The following is a 23,444-nucleotide window of genomic DNA, read 5'->3' as shown; positions in this document are numbered from 1 at the left end:
AAAGTTAACATTGCCAGTAGTTTTTGTTTTTGTTTTTTTGCTTGGGTGTAAAACACCACCCTACAATTTGCCAGAACTTGCTAATCTTCTGGAATGTACTTGCTATCAGTGATCTTCACTGCCATGCAGTACAGTTTTTAAACAACCCTCAAATACCTTTTATAAAATAGATAAGCAAGAGGATTATTTCTACTATACTTTCTTGAGTTTTCACTACCTGTTATGTGTAGTCATTTACACCTGTGTAAAATGAGCACACAGTGAGTGTAAAATGCTAGCATCATAATGTTCCACTGTAATGTCATGTTTTACTCCCACTTTGCATAAATGCATATAGATGTAAGTGTGTCATTCTATACCTTGGGGGAGTGTCACGGAGTGTGCGGGGACACAAGACCCTGCACCCCCGGCTTCCTGCGATTCACCATTACTCTCAGCCAGCCAGTAAAGCAGAAGGTTTATTTAGACGACAGGAACACAGTCCAAGACAGGTCTTGCAGGCACAGACAACAGGACCCCCTCAGTTAGGTCCATCTTGGGGTCCCAGGGGCACCACAGCCCCGTTGGGGGGTCAGAGCCTCATCTGGGCACCCCTCCATTACCAGCCAGCTCCTGAAACTCCAACTCCCTCCAGGGTCTCTCACCCAGCCTCCCCCCAGCTCCTCCCCCAGCTTTGTCCAGTTTCCTGGGCAGAGGTGTCACCTCGCCTCCAACCTCCTTCTTGGGTTCTCACGTTATATGCTCAGGTATCTTCCCTCAAGGCCAATCTCCCATCCCTCAATGCAGACCGTCCCAGCCAAACTCCCCACTCAGCATTCAAAGACCACATTCAGAACAGTCCCAGTTCTTCACAGGGCATAACTTGTAACCCTGTAACCCCCATATTCCTCATTTATATATATAGTTGTGATCTTGCATATAAAGCAGGCCAAGTGAGGTATCAGGTGAAAGGTTATGATCTGCTGAAAGTTATTTTTCTGTCCATATATGTATATCATTAATGCATATGAAATTATGAGAATTGTGTTGTATGGTTGTCACTAAAACATGCTGTAAGTTGGAGAATCAGCCAGATATTAGCTCCCCAGCTGATCTGAGAGGACATGTTCATCATGGTCTAATCTTGTGCCATCAGAACCAATATGTTTTTATTTTATTAATATTTATGAACATTTTTAACTCTTTAATATGACAAAATCTATATCAGTTAAGAAAAAACTTATGTCTTTTACCAAATCACATCTCTTATTTGCTTAAATTTGCCCCCTACACTGAGAGAGTGTGTCACATTTTGGTCCAATAGGGATGCGCATAAAAACAAGTTGTGAAACTTACCAAATGCCAAAAAAGTAACAAGTGTCTAAATTTGAGGCCCCTTTTGAGCTTGAGGCCCAGGCCAAATGGCACTCCTGGCCCCCCCCTCTGATTGGCCCTGCTCACACATACACGGTGTGAGGTTGTGTGAGTCTCTCTCTCTCTCACACACACACGGTGTGTGTCTCTGTCTCTCACACACACACGTGTCGCTCTCTCTCTCTCTCTCTCTTTCACACACACACACACACACACACACACACACACACAATGTCTCTTTCTCTCTCTCTCTCTTGCTGACACACACACACACGGTGTGTGTGTCTGTCTCACATACACATGCACCTCCTGGCACTTTGGAAAGTGGAGGGAGTGGTGCGCTCCAGTGGGATAGCGTGGGTTCATCATCATGTTCAGTTTTTGCAGGGAAAGTTTGCAGCCACTGCCATGCATCTATTGTGTCTCCTCCCTCCATTCGTGCTGCCTTGTAGAGTGTGAGGCTACATTAACAACAATGTGTTAACCCTTGAGGGCTTAGCCGAGTGCTAGTTCATCATTTAGCAGTAAGGCATTCCCTGGGAAATATCCCACCCTCTTCCACCCTCTGACTCCACCACCTCAACCAAGCTTCACAATCATCATTGCGGTGTACAGTATTAAATTGTTTGTTTAAAACTTATACTCTGTGTGTGTGTGTGTGTGTGTGTGTGTGTGTCTTTTTTCCGATGAAAAAAATTTCCCTGGAACCTAACCCCCCCATTTACATTAATTCTTATGGGGAAACTGGATTCGCGTTACATCATTTCGCTTAAAGTAGCATTTTTCAGGAACATAACTATAATGTTAAGAGAGGAGTTATTGTACTAGGAAGAGAGCTGAGACATGTATCAGAGGCCTGGTATAAGGCAGGACCTGCTCACAGAATCTGGCAAGGACAGGGCTGATATTGCAGAAATACATATGCCTAAGAAGTGCTAAGCATAGAGTACTCACGCAAACAGATCCTGAATATCAAATGGTACCAGAACATCCCAATATCAAGGATATTCCCCGAGGATAATAGGAACACACTGACTCTCCTAAAAGATAAGGTCAGGATGACAGTACGTAATAGAGATGTTTTGATCAAACCAACATGTAGAAGGTGATGGGTAATAACTAGCCACGTCAGGGGGCAGTAACTAATTATGTCAGAGGCAGTATTAACTTGTTTGTATCAGGGTATAAAAACGTATCTCAGAGGGAGTATCTTTGTCCAGACGAGGGGGGAATGGAAAGTCCCACCATTCATTGAGCTGTGTCCATTGTCACGGGCACACAAATTTTAGTATCCCCGTAGAGTCTGCCAGGTGCTATTACTGTGCTTTATCGACAATAAACTTGTCCTGGAGCCTTTGTACCTTAACGAATCTTGTGGTCATTGGGCGGTTCGCTCGAGGTCTGCTGTGCCAGCTGTCTGCGCAGAGCTGGGGTAGCACACAGGGAGAATACTCACACGTAGCCAAACATCTAACCACAAACACTACACCCACTAGTGTTTTTAGAAATATGCCCACTGTTGTATTTTTCATTTAAATTTGTATAAAATATATAGCAATAATATCTGGCTCTTTAATAACTTCCTTTTCCAGCTCTCAAAATGTTTTATAATAGTGGTTTTATTGTCACCATTTTATAGCTAGGGCAGGGGTGGGCAAACTATGGTCCACGGGCTGGATCCGGCCCGTCAGGGCTTTGGATCTGGCCCACGGGATTGCCACCCCCGTGGCGCCATGGAGTTAAGGCAGGCTCCCTGCCTGTCCTGGCCCCGCACAGCTCCCGGAAGCGGCCAGCACCACGTCCCTGCGGCCCCTGGAGGTGGGAGGGGGCAGAGGGCTCAGCGCTCTGCCCTCGCCTGCAGGAATGGGGAACCGCAACCGCGGCCAATGGGAGCTTCGGGGGAGGTACCCGCAGGGGAGGGCACCACGTGGAGCCCTCTGCCCCACCCTTCCCCAGGGGCCGCAGGGACATGGTGCCGGCCGCTTCTGGGAGCGGCATGGGGCCAGGGCAGTCAGGGAGCCTGCCTTAGCCCCACCGCATGCTGCTGCTACCCCGAAGCCACTCAAGGTAAGCGTCGCTGGGCCGGAGCCTGCCCCCCGAACCTCTGCTGCCCCCCAACCCCCTGCTCTGAGCCCCCTGCCGCACCCCTCCTGCACCCCAACCCCCTGCCCTGAGCCTCCTGCTGCACCCCTCCTGCACCTCAACCCCCTGAGCCCCCTGCTGCACCCCAACCCCCTGTCCTGAGCCCCCTTGTACACCCCGTTCCCCTCCTGCACCCCAACTCCCTATCCTGAGCCCCCAGCCCCCTGCCCTGAGCCCCCCTGCACCCCAACCTCCTGTCCTGAGCCCCCTTGTACACCCTGCACCTCTCCTGCACCCCAACCCCCTGCCCTGAGCCCCTTCCTGCACACTACACCCCCTTCCACACCCCACACTCCCTCCCGCACTCCAACCCTCTGCCCCAGCCCTACATTCATGGCCCTGCATGCAATTTCCCTACCCAGATGTGGCCCTCAGGCCAAAAAGTTTGCCCACCCCTGAGCTAGGGTTACAGTCACAGATAGAAGAAGTGATTTGTCCAAAGTCAGATAGCAAGAACTGAACCTGGCTCTTGGGGCTGCCTGCAATGAGCTCCTGCTGGGCGTTTACTGAAGTCAATAAGGCTCTGAGCAGATTCAGGGGTCCGCCTGTGTGGAACTCATTGCATGATCAAGGCCTCAGTCTGATGCACAGTAAACGAAATAAACGTACAGGCATACAACAACGTATTTACAGAGCTGAATCCAGACTGGACGAAGACAGCACACCAGCTGCTATTAATTTATAAAGCAACTGCATTGACTATGTGTTAGCTGCAGGAGAATTACTGAGTCTGATGAAGAGAGTGTAGAACGGATTGAACATCACGGTGCATGCATCATGGCTTATACCAGGGGTTGGCAACCTTTCAGAAGAGATGTGCCGAGTCTTCATTTATTCACTCTAATTTAAGGTTTCGCGTGCCAGTCATACATTTTATCCTTTTTAGAAGGTCTCTTTCTATAAGTCTATAATATATAACTAAACTATTGTTGTATGTAAAGTAAATAAGGTTTTTAAAATGCTTAAGAAGCTTCATTTAAAATTAAATTAAAATGCAGAGCCCCCCAGACCTGTGGCCAGGACCCGGGCAGCGTGAGTGCCACTGAAAATCAGCTCGTGTGCCGCCTTTGGCACGTGTGCCATAGGTTGCCTACCCCTGGCTTATACTTAGATACCATGACAATGGGGCCAGGATGTAAATACCATAGACAGACAGGTACACAATCATAGAAAGGAGAGGGAACTGCTGCCCTCCAGCTTTCCACGTGCTGTAGCAGAATAACAGCCGAACCTTGCAGGAGGCCCCGAGTCAATCAATCCCCACCCACTTTGGTACCGCAGAGGGGAGCGATTTGCGAGACAGTGAGGGTTTACGGCTGACCGTAAAGCGCCAGGGAGCGGACCCACGTGGGTGCGGGAAGAACAACGTCGCCATGGGGAAAAGGAAGCCCGCCAGGCAGCCGCTGGTCGGCAGCTTGAGCAAGAAGCAGAAAAAGCATCTCAAGGAGTTTGGGGAGCAGCACCCGTTCTACGACAAGTGAGCGGGCGCGGGGTGATCTCCTGTCCCCGCTGCCCCTTGGCAGCCCGGCCTGCGCTGGGCTCCTGGCCGCGGGACTCCCCACAGCCGCCCGTGCAGCTGGGAAACGGCCCCTTCTCCCGCCGGCTTTGCACCCGCTCTGGGAAGAGCCCCAGGGACCTTTAGCCTGGTTCTCCCCCCGGCCCCGGCGCGGGGGCAGCCCATCGCTGTCAGCATATGATTTGCCCGGAAAGAGCCGAGGCAGGAATGGGCGGAGGCTGGAGGAGGCGAGCGGCTCCCTCCGCCGAGATGGGTCGGGCCGGGGCGCTGCGAAGCGGGAAGTAACAAGGTGTCAGCAGCAGCGATCGCCCCGAGCTTACCCTGCACCGGCTGCTCCCGGCCGGGGCGCCCAGCCCCGCCTGCCCCCGGGAGGCTGGGAGGCGGGCGGGGAGTTGGCAGCCGGGCCCTGGGCTCCCCGGGTACACGGCGGTGCCGGAGGCTGCCGGTCGGCATGTTGTCGAGGGTGGTGGGGTTGGGCGGGGCGATGCTGGGGCTGAACGGGGCCGGCTTAAAAAGATGGTGAGTCTCTCTCTGAAAAAGACGCAGCGAAACTCTCCAGCCGGGGAGCGAGTCCGACCTCGCCTTAGGAAGGCGGCCGGGGCGATTGGAAAAAGCGGATGTCTAGGAGTTGGGAGACTCCTCTTGTGTTCCCGGCTCTGTGTGACTTTGGACAAGACACTTCACTGGTCTGAACCTCAGCTTCCCCATTGCTCGCCCACCTTTCCTAAGTGGGTTTAGATCAGTGGTTCTCAAACGGGCCCCCCCCGGGGGGCTGTGAGCAGGTTTCAGGGGTCCGCTAAGCGTGGCTGGCCTTAGACTTGCTAGGGGCCAGGAAAGCCGAAGTCCCACCACAGGGGACTGCAGCCCTGAGCCCCACCACCCAGGGCCTGAGTGACTTAGCTTCACAGTGCCCCATATGGTGTGAGGGGTCCCGGGCAATTGCCCTCCTTGCTACCCCCTAACACGGGCCCTGGTTTTTATATGCAGAGAAACTGTTGTTGTGGCACAGCTGAGTCTGGAGTTGTTATAGCACGTGGGGGAGAAGGGGGGCTCAGAAAGAAAAAGGTTGAGAACCCCTGGTTTAGAACTTCACCTGACAAGTGCCTATCTATCTAGATGCAGTATTATTAAAGCTACCCCCCTCCCCCAGGTAGTACTAAACCTAATTTTTGAGTGTCCTGTGCACAGTAAGAGGCTTGGTGGGTTTAATTTAATTTTCTCCTGGTGGGGGGACCCCATTCACCCTGGCAGCATCTTGCTTCCACCACCTGCCACATCATCATAACGTGTGGAAAATTCAAAGTGGGCCTTAGCTGTTCAGTGTGAATATTATGAAGTGTCACATGGAGATCGGGGTCTTAGAAACTTGTGGGGACAGCAGGTTGTGTGGCCAGCTATGCACTTGGGGGATGTACTGAGGACTGTTGTCCCCCTAGAACCACCCTTATTCAAGTTAGAGACTGTCCCTTCAAATGTGTGCGACCATGCAGGTCTGACTGGGAGCCCATAATAGATATGTTCCTATGACTCTCTACATGTAGGGACAGGTATAGTTTGAATGTTTAGTCCAGTTTATGTACAGTAACTCCTTACTTAACATCATCCCGGTTAACGTTGTTACGTTGCTGATCAATTAGAGAATGTGCTCGTTTAAAGTTGTACAATGCTCTCTTATGACGTTGTTTGACAGCTGCCCACTTTGTCCACTGCTTGCAGGAAGAGCAGCCCGTTGGAGTTAGCTGGTGGGGACTTGGAACCAGGGTGGACTGGCAGCCCCCCTGTCAGCTCCCCTAAGTTCCCAGTGTGGCAGTAGCCCACCAGGCTATCAATTGCCAGGCAGTTCAGCTGTCCCGCCCCCCACTGCCCTGTGCTGCTCCTGCCCTCTGCCTTGGAACTGCTCCCAGGAGCCTTCTGCTTTCTGTGCAAAGGGGGGGGAAGAGGGGTGCTAATGTCAGGGTGTCCCTCTCCCCCCTGCTCCTGCCCTCCGCTCCTATACCCCCTCTCCACAGAGCAGGGGACACAACGACAGGGCTCAGGACAGATGGAGCTTGCTGGCAGCAGCTGCTGTCTCAACTTGCTGATCTGCTTAAAAAGGCAGTGTACTTAGAGTGGGGTCAGTGTACTTAAAGGGGCAATGTACATCTCTCTCTCTCTCTCACACACACACACAGGGTGTGTCTCTGTCTCTCTCTGCCATGCTGTCTCCCCTCCCTCCATTCTTGCTGCCTTGTAGAGTGTGAGGTTACATTAACAACGTGTTAACCTGTGAGGGCTCAGCCGAGTGCTCATTTATCATTTGGCAGCAAGGTGTTCTCTGGGAAATATCCCACCCTCTGACTTCACCACCTCAACCAAGCTTCATAATCATCATTGCTGTGTACAGTATTAAATTGTTTGTTTAAAACTTATACTGTGTATATATATAATAGTCTTTTGTCTGGTGAAAAAAATTTCTCTGGAACCTAGCCCCCCCCATTTACATTAATTCTTATGGGGAAATTGGATTCGCTTAACATCGTTTCACTTAAAGTAGCATTTTTCAGGAACATAACTACAATGTTAAGCAAGGAGTTACTGTAGCAAGGAGTTACTCTCAGGTAACCCAACTGATTCATCTCATGATTAAATATAAAGATATCCTTCGCTGGTGTGGAATTGAATTGGTAGCCAGTATGTTATACAACATTTGGCTTTGTGCTGTACATTAGTTTTTTCTAGAGTAAAAGTGGTTCCCTACTACTTCATTGCTCCTATCTTACTACTGTAAATGCTAGTTTGCCCCAGTTAACTTTGTTGTATAAACTTGTTAGCTGAATAATCTTGTAGTAAATTGGTGGCATATGCTTATGCTCAAATAAATTTGTTAGTCTCTAAGATGCCACAAGTACTCCTGTTCTTTTTGGTGGCATATTGTTAATGTTTGTTAGGGAATCTGCCTGTCAGAAGCAACAGAGCAGAATGCTTGGTTATTACGGCTTTTATGAGAGACTTAATATAACAGGGTCTTAACTCATCCACTGTCAGACTCTGCAACTGCCTCAGTTCCTCTCCTTCCCCAGTCACACCACCACAAACAGGTGCTTAGAATTACTTTCCCCTTCTGGGGTCTGGTTCATAAACATCAAATAATAGTTTAACTCAAAGCCAAAATCACCCACATGCATTTTCAAGGCTCGGCAGTCCACTTCAACTCTCTTGGGCTCTTAACTCCCTCAAAGATTTTACTTCTCCCCCTTGTAGATAGCTCTAGCCAGATCTTTCTGTCTGGCTGGCTGGTATGGAAAACAGGGTACCCTGTAGGAGCTTCTCTGCTCCCTTGAAGCATAAATGTGCGTCTTTCTCTCTTCTACCCTTGTATCAGGGCACCAATCCTCAGCTCCCCAGAGCTCTGAGACACTCACTCAGGACTACTCTTAGGTCTTCCCTAGCTCCTAGTTGCCCTCCTTATGAGGGTGGCAGGCTCACTCTTCTAGGAAGCCCTACCCCGGGGGTTACCATCAGGGCTTTGGAGCGGAGCAGTGGAGCCGGAGCACAGCTCTGAAGCCCTGGTTACCATTATGTGATGTTTGGCACCTGACCCGAACTCATCACCTGGGAGATGGAGTACTAGGCACAGGTGAGGCTGAGCCCAGCTCCCCTTAAAGGCCCAGCCCATGCTGTAACATTTAGCTTTTCCTTTAAGTTGGCTTTTAATTACATTAGGACTTATTTTTGGTTCATATTTATTGTTTCCTTTCCCCCACCCTACCATTTTGTTATGTTTATGTGGAGAAACTGTCAGATAATTAAGAAAAATAAATGTCAACAATGTCTTTTCAGGGTTTCTGGAAGAGAAGAAACAACTGAAATTTGTGAGCTGGTAATACATTATTACTATTTTTATAGCCCTCTTTGTATTGCTATGGATAGTCATGAAACTAATATGAAGCATTAAACGGTATAGAGCTAATTTAGATGCCAAATCTAGATTTTAATTTAAGTAAAAACCTGCTTACAGAATACTTTCAATGAAGTTTAAAAAAAATCCATTGAAAATAGTTTTGTTTGGTTTTAAACATTTCTCTGAAAGGAGAGCCAGGAAGTGAAATTGAATAGAAACTGATGTCTCTTTTTGTCATCCAATCTAAGTGTAGAATTTTTGCATTTCACCTAGCAATAATGGTGAAAAGTAAATTAAACTTTTAAAATGGAGTGTTAATAATAAGTATAATATTAAATCTGAGAGTGTCCCTTGTAACTCTTTATCTTATTAATGCCCATTATGGGGTAGGCAATTTGATTTTCATTCTCCAGTTAAACGGTATCTTTTCAGTGAGTGAAGGAATTTCATTAAAGCTTGTTCCACTTCTCCAGATCTGTCGTGCTTTAATTTTGTTTTGGTCTGGAAAAGGGAATCCCCTCCATCATTCCCTTTCAGGTGGATGAGGAGGCTTCAAAACTTTAGGGTGGAGATTGGGTTCTTTTGCTAGTTGTTTGTTTCTTCAGCGATGGTTCATATTGTTGTTTACAGTATGTCTGCTGCCTCTCACTTCAAGGTGCCAGGAGCTGAAAAGGAAAATTTACTCTCAGCACGAAGCTTGCCAGTGTTCCTGCATAGTAATATTGTGTTTGTAGCGCTGGCTGCAGTGTGAAATTTACATGCAGTCATAGCTAAACATTGTTACGCAGGATCATGCTGGGCTGGTAGAGCAGACAGCAGCTAGGATTCTGACTGTTGCTTAGAGATTCAGGGTTGGCCTATCCACCAGGTTCTGTACTCATTATAAGGGACTTTTTGCTGACTTAATCTTTCGGAGACCAAGTTTGCCTCGTTGAAAGTCAGATGTTTCTTCAATGGGCGAAGGATCTGAGCAGTGACTTTTTACTGATTACCAAGCGACCTAAACTGATGCAGATCTCCACTAAATCTCTTCCTATATGGCTTGCTCTTTTGAGTGTCCTGCACCAGTTTAATGGAACTCATTGCTTGTGGAGACTACAAACATTTTGACCTCCCTCTGACCATGGCTTAGACTGACAGGGTCAAAATCTGTGTTACTGTATACTCTGGACAAGCCCATTGAGTTAAATCAGTACAGAATTAGATGAACTATATTTCATATTTAAAAGTCCAGAGGTCAAAGTTCTGTGTCCAAGTGGCCAGACTCATCTGTTCCCAAAGAAGCTTAGTGCTCTGACGTGGTCAGAACTGTTATCTTGTACTGTGTAAACAGACTTTCCTTATAGAGCTGCTCAGTGCGTTACTACTTATAAACATATTTCCTAACAAAGTTTCATTAATATGAAGCCGATCCCTATAAAGCTGAAAACAATATTGCACTCATAAGCTATGTTGTAGATGTCTCTTACTCATAGCAATTTTTGTCTTGAAGTTTCTGATGCCAAAACTTTTAACTTCACTTTGAAGTTCTTTCAACCCCAACTGATCTCAAGAAGCTATTCTTGGAGATGGAGATTTTCAAAACTACCCAGCAGATTTAGCCACACAACTTCTATTGAAATTAAGGGGAGTTATGTGGCTAAATCCGCTTTCAGAATCTCAACTGGGAGGCCTAATTTAATTGCGGGCCTTAAGGAGATGCAATGAAACTACACCTCTACTTTGATATAACGCGATCCGATATAACACGAATTCGGATATGACGCAGTAAAGCAGTGCTCTGGGGGGGCGGGGCTGCGCACTCCGGTGGATCAAAGCAAGTTCGATATAACACGGTTTCACCTATAACGCGGTAAGATTTTTTGGCTCCTGAAGACAGCGTTATATCGAGGTAGAGGTGTATATAGGTCTGTTGAAGAGTAGAATCATGGAATGCAAAACTTAAAATGGGAGATCTTGGGCTGGCCACATGCATTACATGAAAATACTGCTGCTTTGTGTATGTATACACACTAATAATTGCTATACTGTTAGGATGCATGCTAATTAACATGCTGAAGGAATAATATGTATGTTCTGGAACACTATTTTCACATTCAGTCTGAGAATTCCGAGCACTCAAGTGCAGAAAGTGATGGAGAGAGTGAACCAGAGCAGGTCTCCGTGTATCACAAGCTACTGGCCACATTCAAGACTATTCCAGATGCCAACAATGAAGAAGATGACGAAAATGAGTCTGAAGAAGGTGATGAAAGTGATGAGGAAGAAACAGGCAGTGAAGAGTCTCAGGAGGGTGAAGATGGAGATCATACAGTTGGTGAAGAAGATGAGAATGATGTGCAGGACCAGGAAGAAGGTAGTTTTTGTTTGTCTAATGTATGGGTAACAATGGCTGAATCGGCAGGTATAAACAAACCACGATACTCATTAAAGCCTCTGTATCCAAGAGTGGCTGCACTGCGCGCTGGGTTTCTGTTGGGGGGGGGGGGGGGGGGGGGGGGGGGGGGGGGGGCTGTTTTTGTTTTTTGCTGCTCTGGCCCTGAGGCAGTAGTAGCTTCCATGGCTCCTGCAACTCTATGCTGAAGAGGTAGTGGCTAATGGATCTATGTAGCAGTAGATACACCAGCCCTTGGAACCTTCACGGAGCAGGACTCTGCCAAGACACACAGAGGATGTTCCTCACCTGCACAGCAGGCACAGGCCATTCCCCTCCTCCGCACCTAGTTCTGCTTCTGCCACAGAGGAGAGGGCAGGATTTGCCTCTAGAGGAGAAAATATTTGAAATGGAAGGAAACCTTCTTTACAAGGAGAGAGCCTCATTTGCAAGGTTGGTTAGTGAAGAATTCTAGTAAAGAGGTGGCAGCTTTACAAAATTGTAGCTATTTAAAACAGCATTGTTGTTTGGCAGCTAAAACCCCTATCTGCAAATATATTGTTTAAAATAATCCCTTGGGCATCAGTGACCATTATGCAGCATTTGGCATATGAACCTTTGTTACTGTAAAACACAAACCGGTTCTGTTTTTGGATAGAATATTGGGAAAAATAACCAGTAGCTAAAATAATACCTGGAAGCTAACCAGCAAGAGTCAGGTGTCCATGTAGACTGACTCTTTTCAGAGAACATAATCCATTTCTCTCTTCAATAATTCACAGCTAAAGACACAGCAAAGCAGATGCTTGGCCAGGAGCAAGCCGATGGAGCAGATACCTCTAGTGACCCAAAACATGGAGCAAGTGAAGAGTTCACCGATGTGAAACATGAATCTGAATTTAGCCTGGAAACCAATTTCATGGACGAGGAGAGTGGTGATTACAATGCAGATGAGAGGGAGAGTAGCTCTTCTGTCATGGTTTCAGAAGGTAAAATACACTATTTGTGTAGTGAGCTCTCTCTAGCACGGCTCCTGTAGTTTGACAGTTTACACTTGTTTACAATAGCCACACGCGGCAAGACTGCAAACTCCTAAAGGCATGCTGTCTAGCCTTTGAATTCTTATGTTACGTTCCTGTTATGAGGACTTGTAAGCCAGTTGTGTCTATGTAAGCTTACCTGATAATGTGGATAGATAAATGGTCTTCAGATTCGGGAATCTATTTATTCTCCCATTAACAATGATGTGATTGTGACTCCTGGAAGGAGAGAACAGGGTCTTGAATTTACCCACACACATACTATGAATGAAAAGTCCATCTCCCAAGCTAAGCAAAACAAAACGAGACTGAAGTTTAAGAACATAGACGCTGTCTGTACTCAACTTCTAAATTTCAAGAAACAGCGGCTGAGATTCTTACTCCCGCTGTGGCCCCTCTACACCAAGAAAAAGGGCCAGAGTGGTGTAAAGTGCCCTAAAAGCCCTGTATCTAGCTGGAGGAGGATTCACTTGGCACAAGCACGTCAGAAGACAGCCATAAGGCTGACTTCTGAGCAACCCCTCACAAGCTCTGGGGTAACAGACGTGCCAGGAGTGTACTCTGGGGATTCTGGGCAGTGCTGCAGCCCATAGGCGAACCCTAGGAGGCTGCTGTAACTTAGATGTGCTGTTTGTACTGGCTAAGTTATGACAGGGGCTCTGCAGCCCAGGAATGGTAATGCACAAAGGTGGCTTAAAGACACCAAAGCCTTCACATCTGTGAGTTCTGTGCTGTGCTTGTTAGTGATACAGCTGAGAATCTCTCCCTAAACGTTAAATCAAACTGGGATGTGCCACCCAAACTCCAGTGTTTGAATCACAGTGCCGTGCGAAATACAAATAACGGTGTGCAGTGATGTGTATGGCCTTTCCGTGATAAAGTAACATACTGCACGTTGGCATTTGCAGAATTTCTGTTCATGTTTCATGCTATGTGGTTTTGATATTAGATGGCATAATTTAAAAGAGAGAAATTATATTTGCAGCATCCCTGGTGACACTGGCTTGTCGGCTTACAACAGCAGCTGATATTAAATCTGGGATGCAATTTGGTTATTGCTGCATTAGGGTGGATGCATCAAAGGGCCACGCGATGGGAAAAAACTGTTCATTCTTGTTACCCTGGGGAATATTGCTTATGTTGTGGGCATTGCATTTTAATAGGAACTATCAGCTTTTCAAATTCATACTCAGCACAGTGGCATTGTTCAGCCTATAAACAATGTTTCTTTTCTTTGTGACATTGTGGACTGGAAGCTGCTTTTCAGCTTGTGGTAAAAGAGGCGAAACTGGGTCCTCTAGAACAACAGATATGGGTACATCAGTCAGGGAGCAAATTTCTGTCCTTATCCAGCAGTGACTTTCTGAAAATGGTGGTAATCATTCACTTTCTCTGGGCCAACCAATGCTGGAACCAGTATAAACAGTAACAAATCAGAGAGGCTGTCTTACTTTAAAGTAATATCCTCTTCAGTTGCATTGCTGGGAAGATATGCACAGCACTGCCACAATTTAGAAAACCCCATGAGTTTTGAGCGCTGGATAACCTCAAGACATTGGCACTAAGGGTATGTCTACACTACGAGAGTAGTTCGATTTTAGTTAAATCGAATATGTGCAATCGATATTAGAAAGTCGAACGTGTGTGTCCACACTAAGGACAGTAATTCGACTTTGTCAGTCCACACTACCAGGGAAAGCGTCGACATTGGAAGCAGTGCACTGTGGGCAGCTATCCCACAGTTCCCGCAGTCCCCGCTGCCCATTGGAATTCTGGGTCGAGCCCCCAATGCCTTCTGGGTAAAAAAATGTGGCGAGGGTGCTTTTGGGTAACTGTCGTCATCCGTCAGTCACTACCGCCCTCCCTCCCTCCCTGAAAGCGCCGGCGGGAAATCAGTTCGCGCACTTTTAGATCAGTGACAGCGCGGACGCCACAGCACTGCGATCATGGATCCCGCTGCGACCATCGCTGCAGTTGTGGCCGTTCTCAACGCCTCGCAGCTTATCATACACCTTTCCCTGAGGCAGATGCAGAGAAATCAGGCGAGGAGGCTACGGCACCGCCGTGAGGGCCTGAAGTCGGAGAGTAGCACAGAGCTGTAAGAAACCACGAGCCCCAGCGCCCAGGACATCACGGTGGCAATGGGGCATGTGGATTTTGTTGAACGGCGATTCTGGGCCCGGGAAACAAGCACGGACTGGTGGGACCGCATAGTGCTTCAGGTCTGGGATGAATCCCAGTGGCTGCGAAACTTTCGCATGCGGAAGGGGACTTTCCTGGAACTTTGTGACTTGCTGTCCCCTGCCCTGAAGCGCAAGGACACCCGCATGCGAGCAGCCCTGACTGTCCAGAAGCGAGTGGCCATAGCCCTCTGGAAGCTTGCAACGCCGGACAGCTACCGGTCAGTCGCGAACCACTTTGGCGTGGGCAAATCTACCGTGGGGGTTGTTGTCCTGCAAGTAGCCAAGGCAATCGTCAAGGTACTGCTGTCAAAGGTAGTGACCCTGGGAAACGCGCAGGCCATCATAGATGGCTTCGCCGCGATGGGATTCCCAAACTGCGGTGGGGCTATAGATGGGACTCACATCCCTATCCTGGGACCGGGCCACCAGGCCAGCCAGTACATCAACCGAAAGGGCTACTTTTCAATGGTGCTGCAAGCACTGGTGGACCATCGGGGACGGTTTACAAACATCTACGTCGGATGGCCGGGCAAGGTTCATGACGCTCGCGTGTTCAGGAACTCTGGTCTGTTTAGACGGCTGCAGGAAGGTATTTACTTCCCGGACCACAAGATAACTGTTGGGGATGTGGAGATGCCTACAGTGATCCTCGGGGACCCAGCCTACCCGCTAATGCCCTGGCTCATGAAGCCCTATACTGGCGCCCTGGACACAGAAAAAGAACTGTTCAACTACCGGCTGAGCAAGTGCAGAATGGTGGTGGAGTGTGCTTTTGGCCGTCTCAAGGGGAGATGGAGAAGCTTACTCACTCGCTGTGATCTCAGCGAAACCAATATCCCCATCGTTATTGCAGCTTGCTGTGTGCTCCACAATCTGTGTGAGAGCAAGGGGGAGACCTTTATGGCGGGGTGGGAGGTTGAGGCAAATAGCCTGGCTGCTGATTACGCCCAGCCAGACAGCCGGGCGATTAGAAGAGCCCAGCGGGACGCGCTGTGCATCCGGGAGGCTTTGAAAGCCAGTTTCAAGGCTGAGCAGGGTACCCAGTGACTTTTAAGTTTGTGGACCCAGAGGCAGAACTTGCCCCCGTTTCTTTACCCAGTTGCCGTCGACTATCCTCTCCAATCACATACCCCCTTCACCCCCTTCCCAAAAAATAAAATCTGTTCTGTTTTGTTAATGGACACCGTTGTCTTTATTACTGTTTTCGCGGGAATGTTTTAAACCTGGGACGCAGACTGTGGCGGGGGGCGGGTTTAGGGTTGTGATGCAAATGATGCTTCTAAACTCCCGGAATGACAGGCTCCGCGGTGGTGGACTGGTTGTTTCAACGGAGCCTGCCAGCCCTCCTGGCCGGGACTGCGTGTATGTGTCGGCTATGTGACTGTCTTGCAGGGGGAGGAGGGTTACAGATCCCCTGCTGCACGGCTCTGTGATGCAGGGTAAGGACCGCTGCATAAGATCTGTAACTGCCCTCCCCCGCCACCAAGTCACAGAGCAACACCACCACCCCCACCACACAAAACATGAAAACCACCTCCCAGACTGACCAGGATAACTAGTCACTGCACTGTATATGTGCCCTGCTGCTGCACCTGCCCCCTGCTAAAGGTGACTGTCCTGTCCAATGACCAAGCCCCTTCCCCCCCCCTTCAGACAGACTCCCCTCCAAAAGAAGAGGATGGAAACAGAAATGAACAGAAACGTATTCTTTATTAACAACCGCACATGGAACGGGGGGGTGAAACTTGGACGGGGTCTTGTGTGAGGCGGGTAGGAAAGGACTTTTCAAATTTTGGGGAATGAGAGCCTTCTAGTGGTAGAGCAGTCCGCAGGGGTGGAGTGAAATTTTTCACGGCCCCTTCCACCCCTCCGTGTTTGGACTTTGGGTGAGGGGGGTATGGGACTTGGTGGCGGGGCAGGGCAGTTACAGAGAGACTGCAGCGGGGCTCTCTCCTCCTGCCTCCGGTCCTGCAGAACATCCACAAGGTGGCGGAGCGTGTCCGTTTGCTCCCTCATTAGTCCAAGCAGCGTTTGAGTAGCCTGCCTGTCCTCCTGTCGCCACCTCTCCTCCCGTTCAATGTTTGCCCGGTGCATTTGGGACAAGTTCTCCCTCCACTGTGTCTGCTGGGCTGCCTGTGCTCGGGAGCATGCCATTAGTTCAGCAAACATGTCTTCCCGTGTCCTCTTCTTCCTCCTCCTAATGTGCGCTAGCCTCTGGGCAGATGTGGCTGTGGGAATTGGAAAAAGGGAGTGAATTCCTGAGACAGAGCAATGTATCTGTGAACAGAGAACATAGTCTTTCTCTGTGAACAAGACCATGCAGAGCACCTATCACACGCGCACTGAGGACAAGGTCGAATTTTCGGCCCTCGCCTACCGTGCCTGCGGTCTTGCTGTGGCGAGCTGAGGACCAGGGCTGGACACTGGACTTTGTCTAGCTGGCAAACATGGTAAGCCGTAGACTTGTGGCCGCTTAAAACTTTAAGAGTGGCACTGGCCTCCTTTCACATAGAAAGCAATGCGAGTCTCTGCTGGCAGCAATCCTGCAAGCATGAACTCTGGCCCTGTCCCACCCCCTCGCGGCTATAAACCGCGTGGCTGTAAACCGGCGGTTGCAGTTCTGTAAAGGGACGGGCAAGCAGTCCCAATACTAACTTTCCCCTACCTAATTCACAGCAGGGAGTCATGCCAGACATCACCCTCCTGAAGGTCTCGGAGAGCCAGAAGGAGAAGATGCTCCGGGACAGCCTGCAGAAACCGGGGCCATTTGCTGCGCTGCTCTGCAAGGCCATGATCCCGGAGTACCTGCTGGCGTTGTGGCAGGGAAACGTGTCCTACCACGGGGGGCCTAATAAGCTCTCCCTGCCCAGGAACCTGCTGATGAGGCTGGAAAAACACCTGCAGGAGGTGTATGAGGAGTTCTCCCCGGAGGATGTCGCCTCTATCCCCGGTTACATTGACCAGTTCTTGGCTTAGGTGCCCTTGGAGGGACAAATGACTGCAGGGTTTTGGGCACTATAATCATGAAGCGGACATTGTGCAATTTTTTGAAAATGGTTCGGACTATATATTGAGGCGCCCAAAGACAGACTAATCATGACACACTTTGCACTGATTCCCCTTTTGTTTGACTTTCCTGTTTACATGTTTTGAAGCACTTTACCCACTGTTAATATTTTCAATCTTCCTGTTTTGTTGCAAATAAATGTTTACATGTTTTAAAGCACTTTAGCTACTGTTAATATTTTAAATATGCCAGTTATGTTGTAAATAAATGTTTAGATATTTAAAACACTTACTGCTTGATCCTTCCCCTGAATCTGTGTCTGGGGTAACGGCGGGGGACGGTTGGTAGGGGATCTCTGTCAGGGTGATGAAGAGCTCCTGGCTGTCGGGGAAATCAGCGGTGCCAGCGCTGTCGACTGCCTCGTCCTCCTCATCTCCTTCCTCCTCTTCCCCGTCCGCTGAGGAACCGGCCGCGGACAATATCCCATCCTCAGAGTCCACGGTCAGGGGTGGGGTAGTGGTGGCGGCCGCACCTAGGATGGAATGCAGTGCCTCGTAGAAACGGGATGTGTGGGGCTGGGATCCAGAGCGTCCGTTTGCCTCTTTGGTCTTCTGGTAGCCTTGTCTCAGCTCCTTGATTTTCACGCGGCACTGCGTTGCATCCCGGCTGTAGCCTCTCTCTGCCATGGCTTTAGAGATCTTCTCATAGGTCTTTGCATTCCGTCTTTTGGAGCGCAGCTCGGAAAGCACGGACTCATCTCCCCACACAGCGATGAGATCCAAGACTTCCCGATCCGTCCATGCTGGGGCCCTCTTTCTATTGGATTGCACGGCCATCTCTGCTGGAGAGCTCTGCATCGTTGCCACTGCTGCCACTGCTGCTGAGCTCGCCACGGTGTCCAAACAGAAACTGCGCTTCAAACTGCCCAGACAGGAAAAGGAATTCAAATTTTCCCGGGGTGTGGCTGGTCAGAGCATCCGAGCTCGGACTGCTGTCCAGAGCGTCAACAGAGTGGTGCACTGTGGGATAGCTCCCGGAGCTATTAGCGTCGATTTCCATCCACACCTAGCCTAATTCGATATGGCCATTTCGAATTTAGCGCTACTCCTCTCGTTGGGGAGGATTACAGAAATCGATTTAAAGAGAGCTCTATGTCGAACTAAATGGCTTCCTGGTGTGGACGGGTGCAGGGTTAATTCGATATAACGGCGCTAAATTCGACATAAAAGCCTAGTGTAGACCAGGCCTAAGATTCTCTCTAGTAGGCATTTTTCCTTATGAAATGAGCAGTCCCATGTGATGCAATTATTATCAGGGCCTGATTTTCAAAAAGCTATGCCTATGATTGTACATGCTGTAGTGTATAGACAGCTACCTGACCTGCTTTTGCAATTACTTGCCTAAATTAATTGAAAATCAGGCCTTTAAAGATTTCAGAAGCAGTTTGGGAGTGTGGGAGAGATTAGACTAATCGGTCTTCACCACCTTTTAGGGAAATTAAGCAAATACAAAAATTCTATTTCAGAAAGTTTTTCTCCCATAACTAGAACGGTATTGACATAATTGATCAAAAGCACCCTATCCCAGGCAGAGCTTTCTATGAAAAAGAAAATGGGCTCATTATTTTTCTTGCAAGATGTGAGATACAAAGTGATGTGCAACAGTAATGTCCTCTTCACACGTGTCTTGCATTTGAAGCTCCAGGGTTTCCAGCGTGGTGCTATTTTTTTATGTTTTGTTCATATACAGAGTATTAGACATTCTGTAGAAGTGAAATGTCTCTTCCCTCCAAGTGCTGTAAAATCATTTGCTTTAGCAACTGAGTTACCTGGTTCAAAAATCATGTATGACTCAACTTGCAAATCAGTTCAGAAATTTGATTCCAGTTTTAATAAGAATAGCTTTTGTTTTTTAAATAGATCCATTTAAGCAACATATGAACAAAGAACTGGAAGAAAAAGAAATAGGAAACATTTCAGCACGTTCTAAAAATACAATTCAGCTGAAGGTAATGATGTGTTTGTTTCCCTATCATGAGCTTATAAAAGTGCCTGCATTAAATGAAGTTGATGTTTAGCTTACATTAGTCCTTTTGTATGCTTTACTATTCCAAAATTCCAGTATCTGTACTGAAATAGATTCTGAATACTTATTACTGTTGGAACTCTTGTCAACATTCAGTCAGACTGCATTGTTGTTTAGAGTTTTCTTTTTGCCTCGTTCAAAGCTGGAGTCGAAATTTAAGCTTAGACCTTCAACTGGAGTAAATGGGAGCCACTGAGGATCTGGCCCTTATGGTCTAATCTGCACTATTGAAATTAGTAGATATTTTGTTGTTGATTTTTGGTAGGATTAGTCCCGCAAGGCCTGATTCTGAGAGGAGGCAAGCACCTCCTGTGATATGCTGGGCACCTGAACACTTGTTGTTACCACAGGGATCATTCATCCAGTCAGACACCTTGATGTTACTTCATAGATTTAAGACCAGAAGGCACCATCTAGTCTGACCTCCTGAAAACTTGGACTTGTTCAGGATTTGAATCTAGGATCTCTTGTATCTAAAGCAAGACTCCTACCCTACACCAACGAGCCACACTTAATAGATCTGCTCTTCGATCTACTTGTTCAAATACAGTCATTTGTCACTAAGGGTTCTGTTCTCGGGATGGGGGTGGGGTGGGCAGGGGGAGAGTTAAAGATGCCCAGCACATGTAACATCTTGGATAAATTATCCAAGAGGTAACCTGCAGCTGTCAACTCTGTCCTCCCAGTAGTTTTAGAAAACCTGGTAATGAATAGGAATCAAAGCTGGATAGTTGGAAAATACTTTTAGGAAATGAATATCATTTTTTATTACTTGGATTGCCATAGCGTTCAAAATGTGCTAGATACTTTCCATCGATACAGTGCTTGCCTAGACGGGTATGCAATCTATTTTAGATTTTAAATTGATGGTCCGTCTCATTTGTCATCTTGCTCAACAATTTACATTAGTTTTGTACTCCTAGTAGTGACTAACTACTAGTCCTAAAATGAACCACATGAGATACATCTTGATATTCATGTCATAGGACTACTGTATCCTATTACTCATTTCCATGACATGCTGCTTCTAGTGGCATGTAGATTACATCACCACGAAAACAGTTTTTTTTAATATATATATATTAAAAAAAAAAAACCCTGTTTTCATGGTGATGTAATGTAATATCTATATCTATCTATCTATATCTATCTATCTATATCTATATCTATATCTATCTCTATCTATCTATCTATATATGTACACACACACACACAGTTATTCAACATGAGGTAGATTGATTTTTAAATCACTGATTTTAATCAACAAGCAAGAAATCTTGGTTTGAATAATCAATTTTAATCTTGTTTTGCATTGATTCTCATGAATTGGTATAATTTGATACCTTTTTTTGGTAGTAAAAGAATATACTCTATCTATACACATTTATTTAAGCAATTACATAGCTTAACATATCTGAATAGATTCTTAATTTTTTCATTTTTATTATGTTAGAAAGTGGTGAATGATGAATTTCTTATTCAGTAGATTAATTTTTTTATTCATGATTTGTTTCAAGTTGCATTGGAATTTAGTTTAAAAATCTACAAAACAGTATTTTAAAATTGTTTTTTATTAGTTAAGTAATTAAAACTACCTTAAAAGTTCTGGATGCATAAATTAAAAAAACTAAGTTTATCAAAACATGTTTTGCATTTTACACTACCTGATTAGTAAACAAAAGAAGTATATCTGTAGTTAATGAATTGAACTGACTATTTCTGGTCACCATATCCTTCACAACTTTAGAATTAATCGCCATTCACACCTTATTTTTTATTCATATTCTGCTTTTTCTAGCTTAATAAACTGAAATAAAGAAAATATTCTCTCTGCACTTGCAGAAGAGGCTACTGCAGTCAAAAATTGGACTGAACATTTTGTCAAACTGTCGTTCAGGTGCTTGGACAGGATCACCAGATCAATGTCTTTTAAACTTTGGCAACAAAAATGTACTGCTTGAATATTATTTTTTCTTTAATTTAAATTATTTTAATAGATTATAGTAAATTTAGGTTGTAACATAAATTGTCATCATTTCAAATAGATTTCTTATACAGAAAAATTACTTAATTTGCATTAAAAATGTAATTTCTTTCTTTGTTTCTTTAAATCATGTATTTTTATCCACCTGATACATTGGCTTACCCTCATTTAGGCTGGAGTCTGATGTTTAATGGGAATCTTACAGTAGGCCATGATTTTATTTGTTGAAGGGTGGCCATAGGTAAAGACATTGAACAAATACAGAGGTGATATGTAAACTGATACATGATGTACATTGGTAAATTGGGTGCAAGTGAGAACAAAGAGAACTTACGTGGTGAGAGGCTAGAAGAAGCTAGAGCCTTATTTAACTTGCCCCTGCTAATTGCTTCCTCTATTGCACCGATCACTTCTGGCCTTTCAGAATGTAAATCACACTAGCTTATGCTTCCTGGTTAAACTCTCTAAGACACAGCAACTAACATGTAATTTACATCACCTCTGAATTTGGTCCTTGATCTTAAAAAAGCGCTTACATGAATTATCTTATTTTTCATATGGTAAAGAAAATAAATGGTATGTTTACACCATGGAGACTATATATCAGCATTGCTATGTTGGCATAGCCCCATAGTACATGCAGACTACACTGACAGAAGGAGTTTTCTTGCAAATATAGGAACACCACCTCCCCAAGCAAAGTTAGCTATGTTGATGGAAATCCACTTCCATCAGCATAAGCTATATCTACACAGAGGATTTTGTTGGCATAGCTACATTGGTCAGGGGTGTGGTTTTTTTCACCCCCAACCGAAGTAGCTTTGCTAATAAAACCTTTTAATGTAGACTAAGCCTGAGAGATTGTGTGTGTTGAAGGAAGAATGGTTTTTAATTTGTATCATTTTTGAGAGGCTAGTGTTTCATATATGTTATTAAAATAACCGCTATATCAATGTATATTTTTAGCTGTATGGTGCTAAGTAATATCACGTTTGATTTTCTTTTTCTTTCTTTTTTTTTCCAGTGGCCAACGTTGGGCCAGTTAGTTTTTTCTTCTTCATTACAGCAGCCGAGAACTTTTAAGCCAGATAAAGAAGCTGATTTGAAACGGCTTCATCTTCACAAGACTTTAGAATCCACCTGGCCAAAAGTGAACAGCCAGTTCTTATCCACACTGACTAAACAGAACAAACACCCGTTTACCCTGTTACAAAAGGAACTCTTTTGTATTATGAATCGGTACAAGGACTTGTTCTACCCAGAAAGAACTGCTTTAGGGAATGGGGAAGAAGTGCGTCATGTTTACTGTCTGCATGCAGTGAATCACGTCCTGAAGGCAAATGCCCAGGTTCTCAGCAATAATGCCAAACGAAGAGATCAGAAGCCAGCAGTTGATAATGATGATTTCAGGGACCAAGGACTCACTAGACCTAAGGTGGGAGGACTCCATTAGCATCATCTTTTGTTGGGTAATTGACCCTGCCATGCAATTGTCATAATAGTTTATCCTGGCATCATCCACTAGCTCTTTATATCTTGTGACACGTTCCCAATTTTTGTCTTTTCACACTGGCTGATCATGTTGTCTTGAAGCTGTCTGTAAGCAGCAAGGGCAAATAGTCTGGGAGAAGGGCTAACTTCAGTTTGCACATTTTGCAGGCAGACTAATTCCAGGAGACCTGCTCTGTTGGAAGAGTTTTTCTAGTGCCGTAACAGATTGATGTTTGTCTCCTTCCTTGTTCTTATTCCATTCCTGCTACACTAGCAAATAAAGAGCCTCCATATCTCCCTTTAAAACTTACACTGTTGCTGCAGTTGGAGGTCAACATCTATACAGACTGCCCCAGAAAATCACTTGCTGCCCTTAGGATCAGTGGAGA

The 23,444-nt window shown here is 46.3% G+C and overlaps 1 protein-coding gene across 1 annotated transcript in view; it reads left to right on the top strand.

The window, feature by feature from the left end:
* Positions 1-4,845: 4,845 nt before the first annotated feature.
* UTP25 (UTP25 small subunit processor component) overlaps positions 4,846-23,444 on the top strand; it is a 28,187-nt gene continuing 9,588 nt past the window's right edge. The window contains exons 1-6 of the mRNA XM_024208564.3: positions 4,846-4,972; positions 8,831-8,870; positions 10,992-11,247; positions 12,048-12,254; positions 19,415-19,503; positions 22,589-22,999. Of these exons, the coding sequence (XP_024064332.2) occupies positions 4,869-4,972; positions 8,831-8,870; positions 10,992-11,247; positions 12,048-12,254; positions 19,415-19,503; positions 22,589-22,999 (1,107 nt within the window). The 5' untranslated portion in view covers positions 4,846-4,868. The remainder of the gene's footprint in view (positions 4,973-8,830; positions 8,871-10,991; positions 11,248-12,047; positions 12,255-19,414; positions 19,504-22,588; positions 23,000-23,444) is intronic.

This window comes from Terrapene carolina, unplaced genomic scaffold (genome assembly GCF_002925995.2).
Source record: "Terrapene carolina triunguis isolate 2854851 unplaced genomic scaffold, T_m_triunguis-2.0 Scaffold120, whole genome shotgun sequence".
Taxonomy (NCBI): Eukaryota; Metazoa; Chordata; order Testudines; family Emydidae; genus Terrapene; species Terrapene triunguis.
The sequence above is the reverse complement of the archived record's forward strand: the minus strand, read 5'-3'. Positions and strand labels throughout refer to the sequence as shown.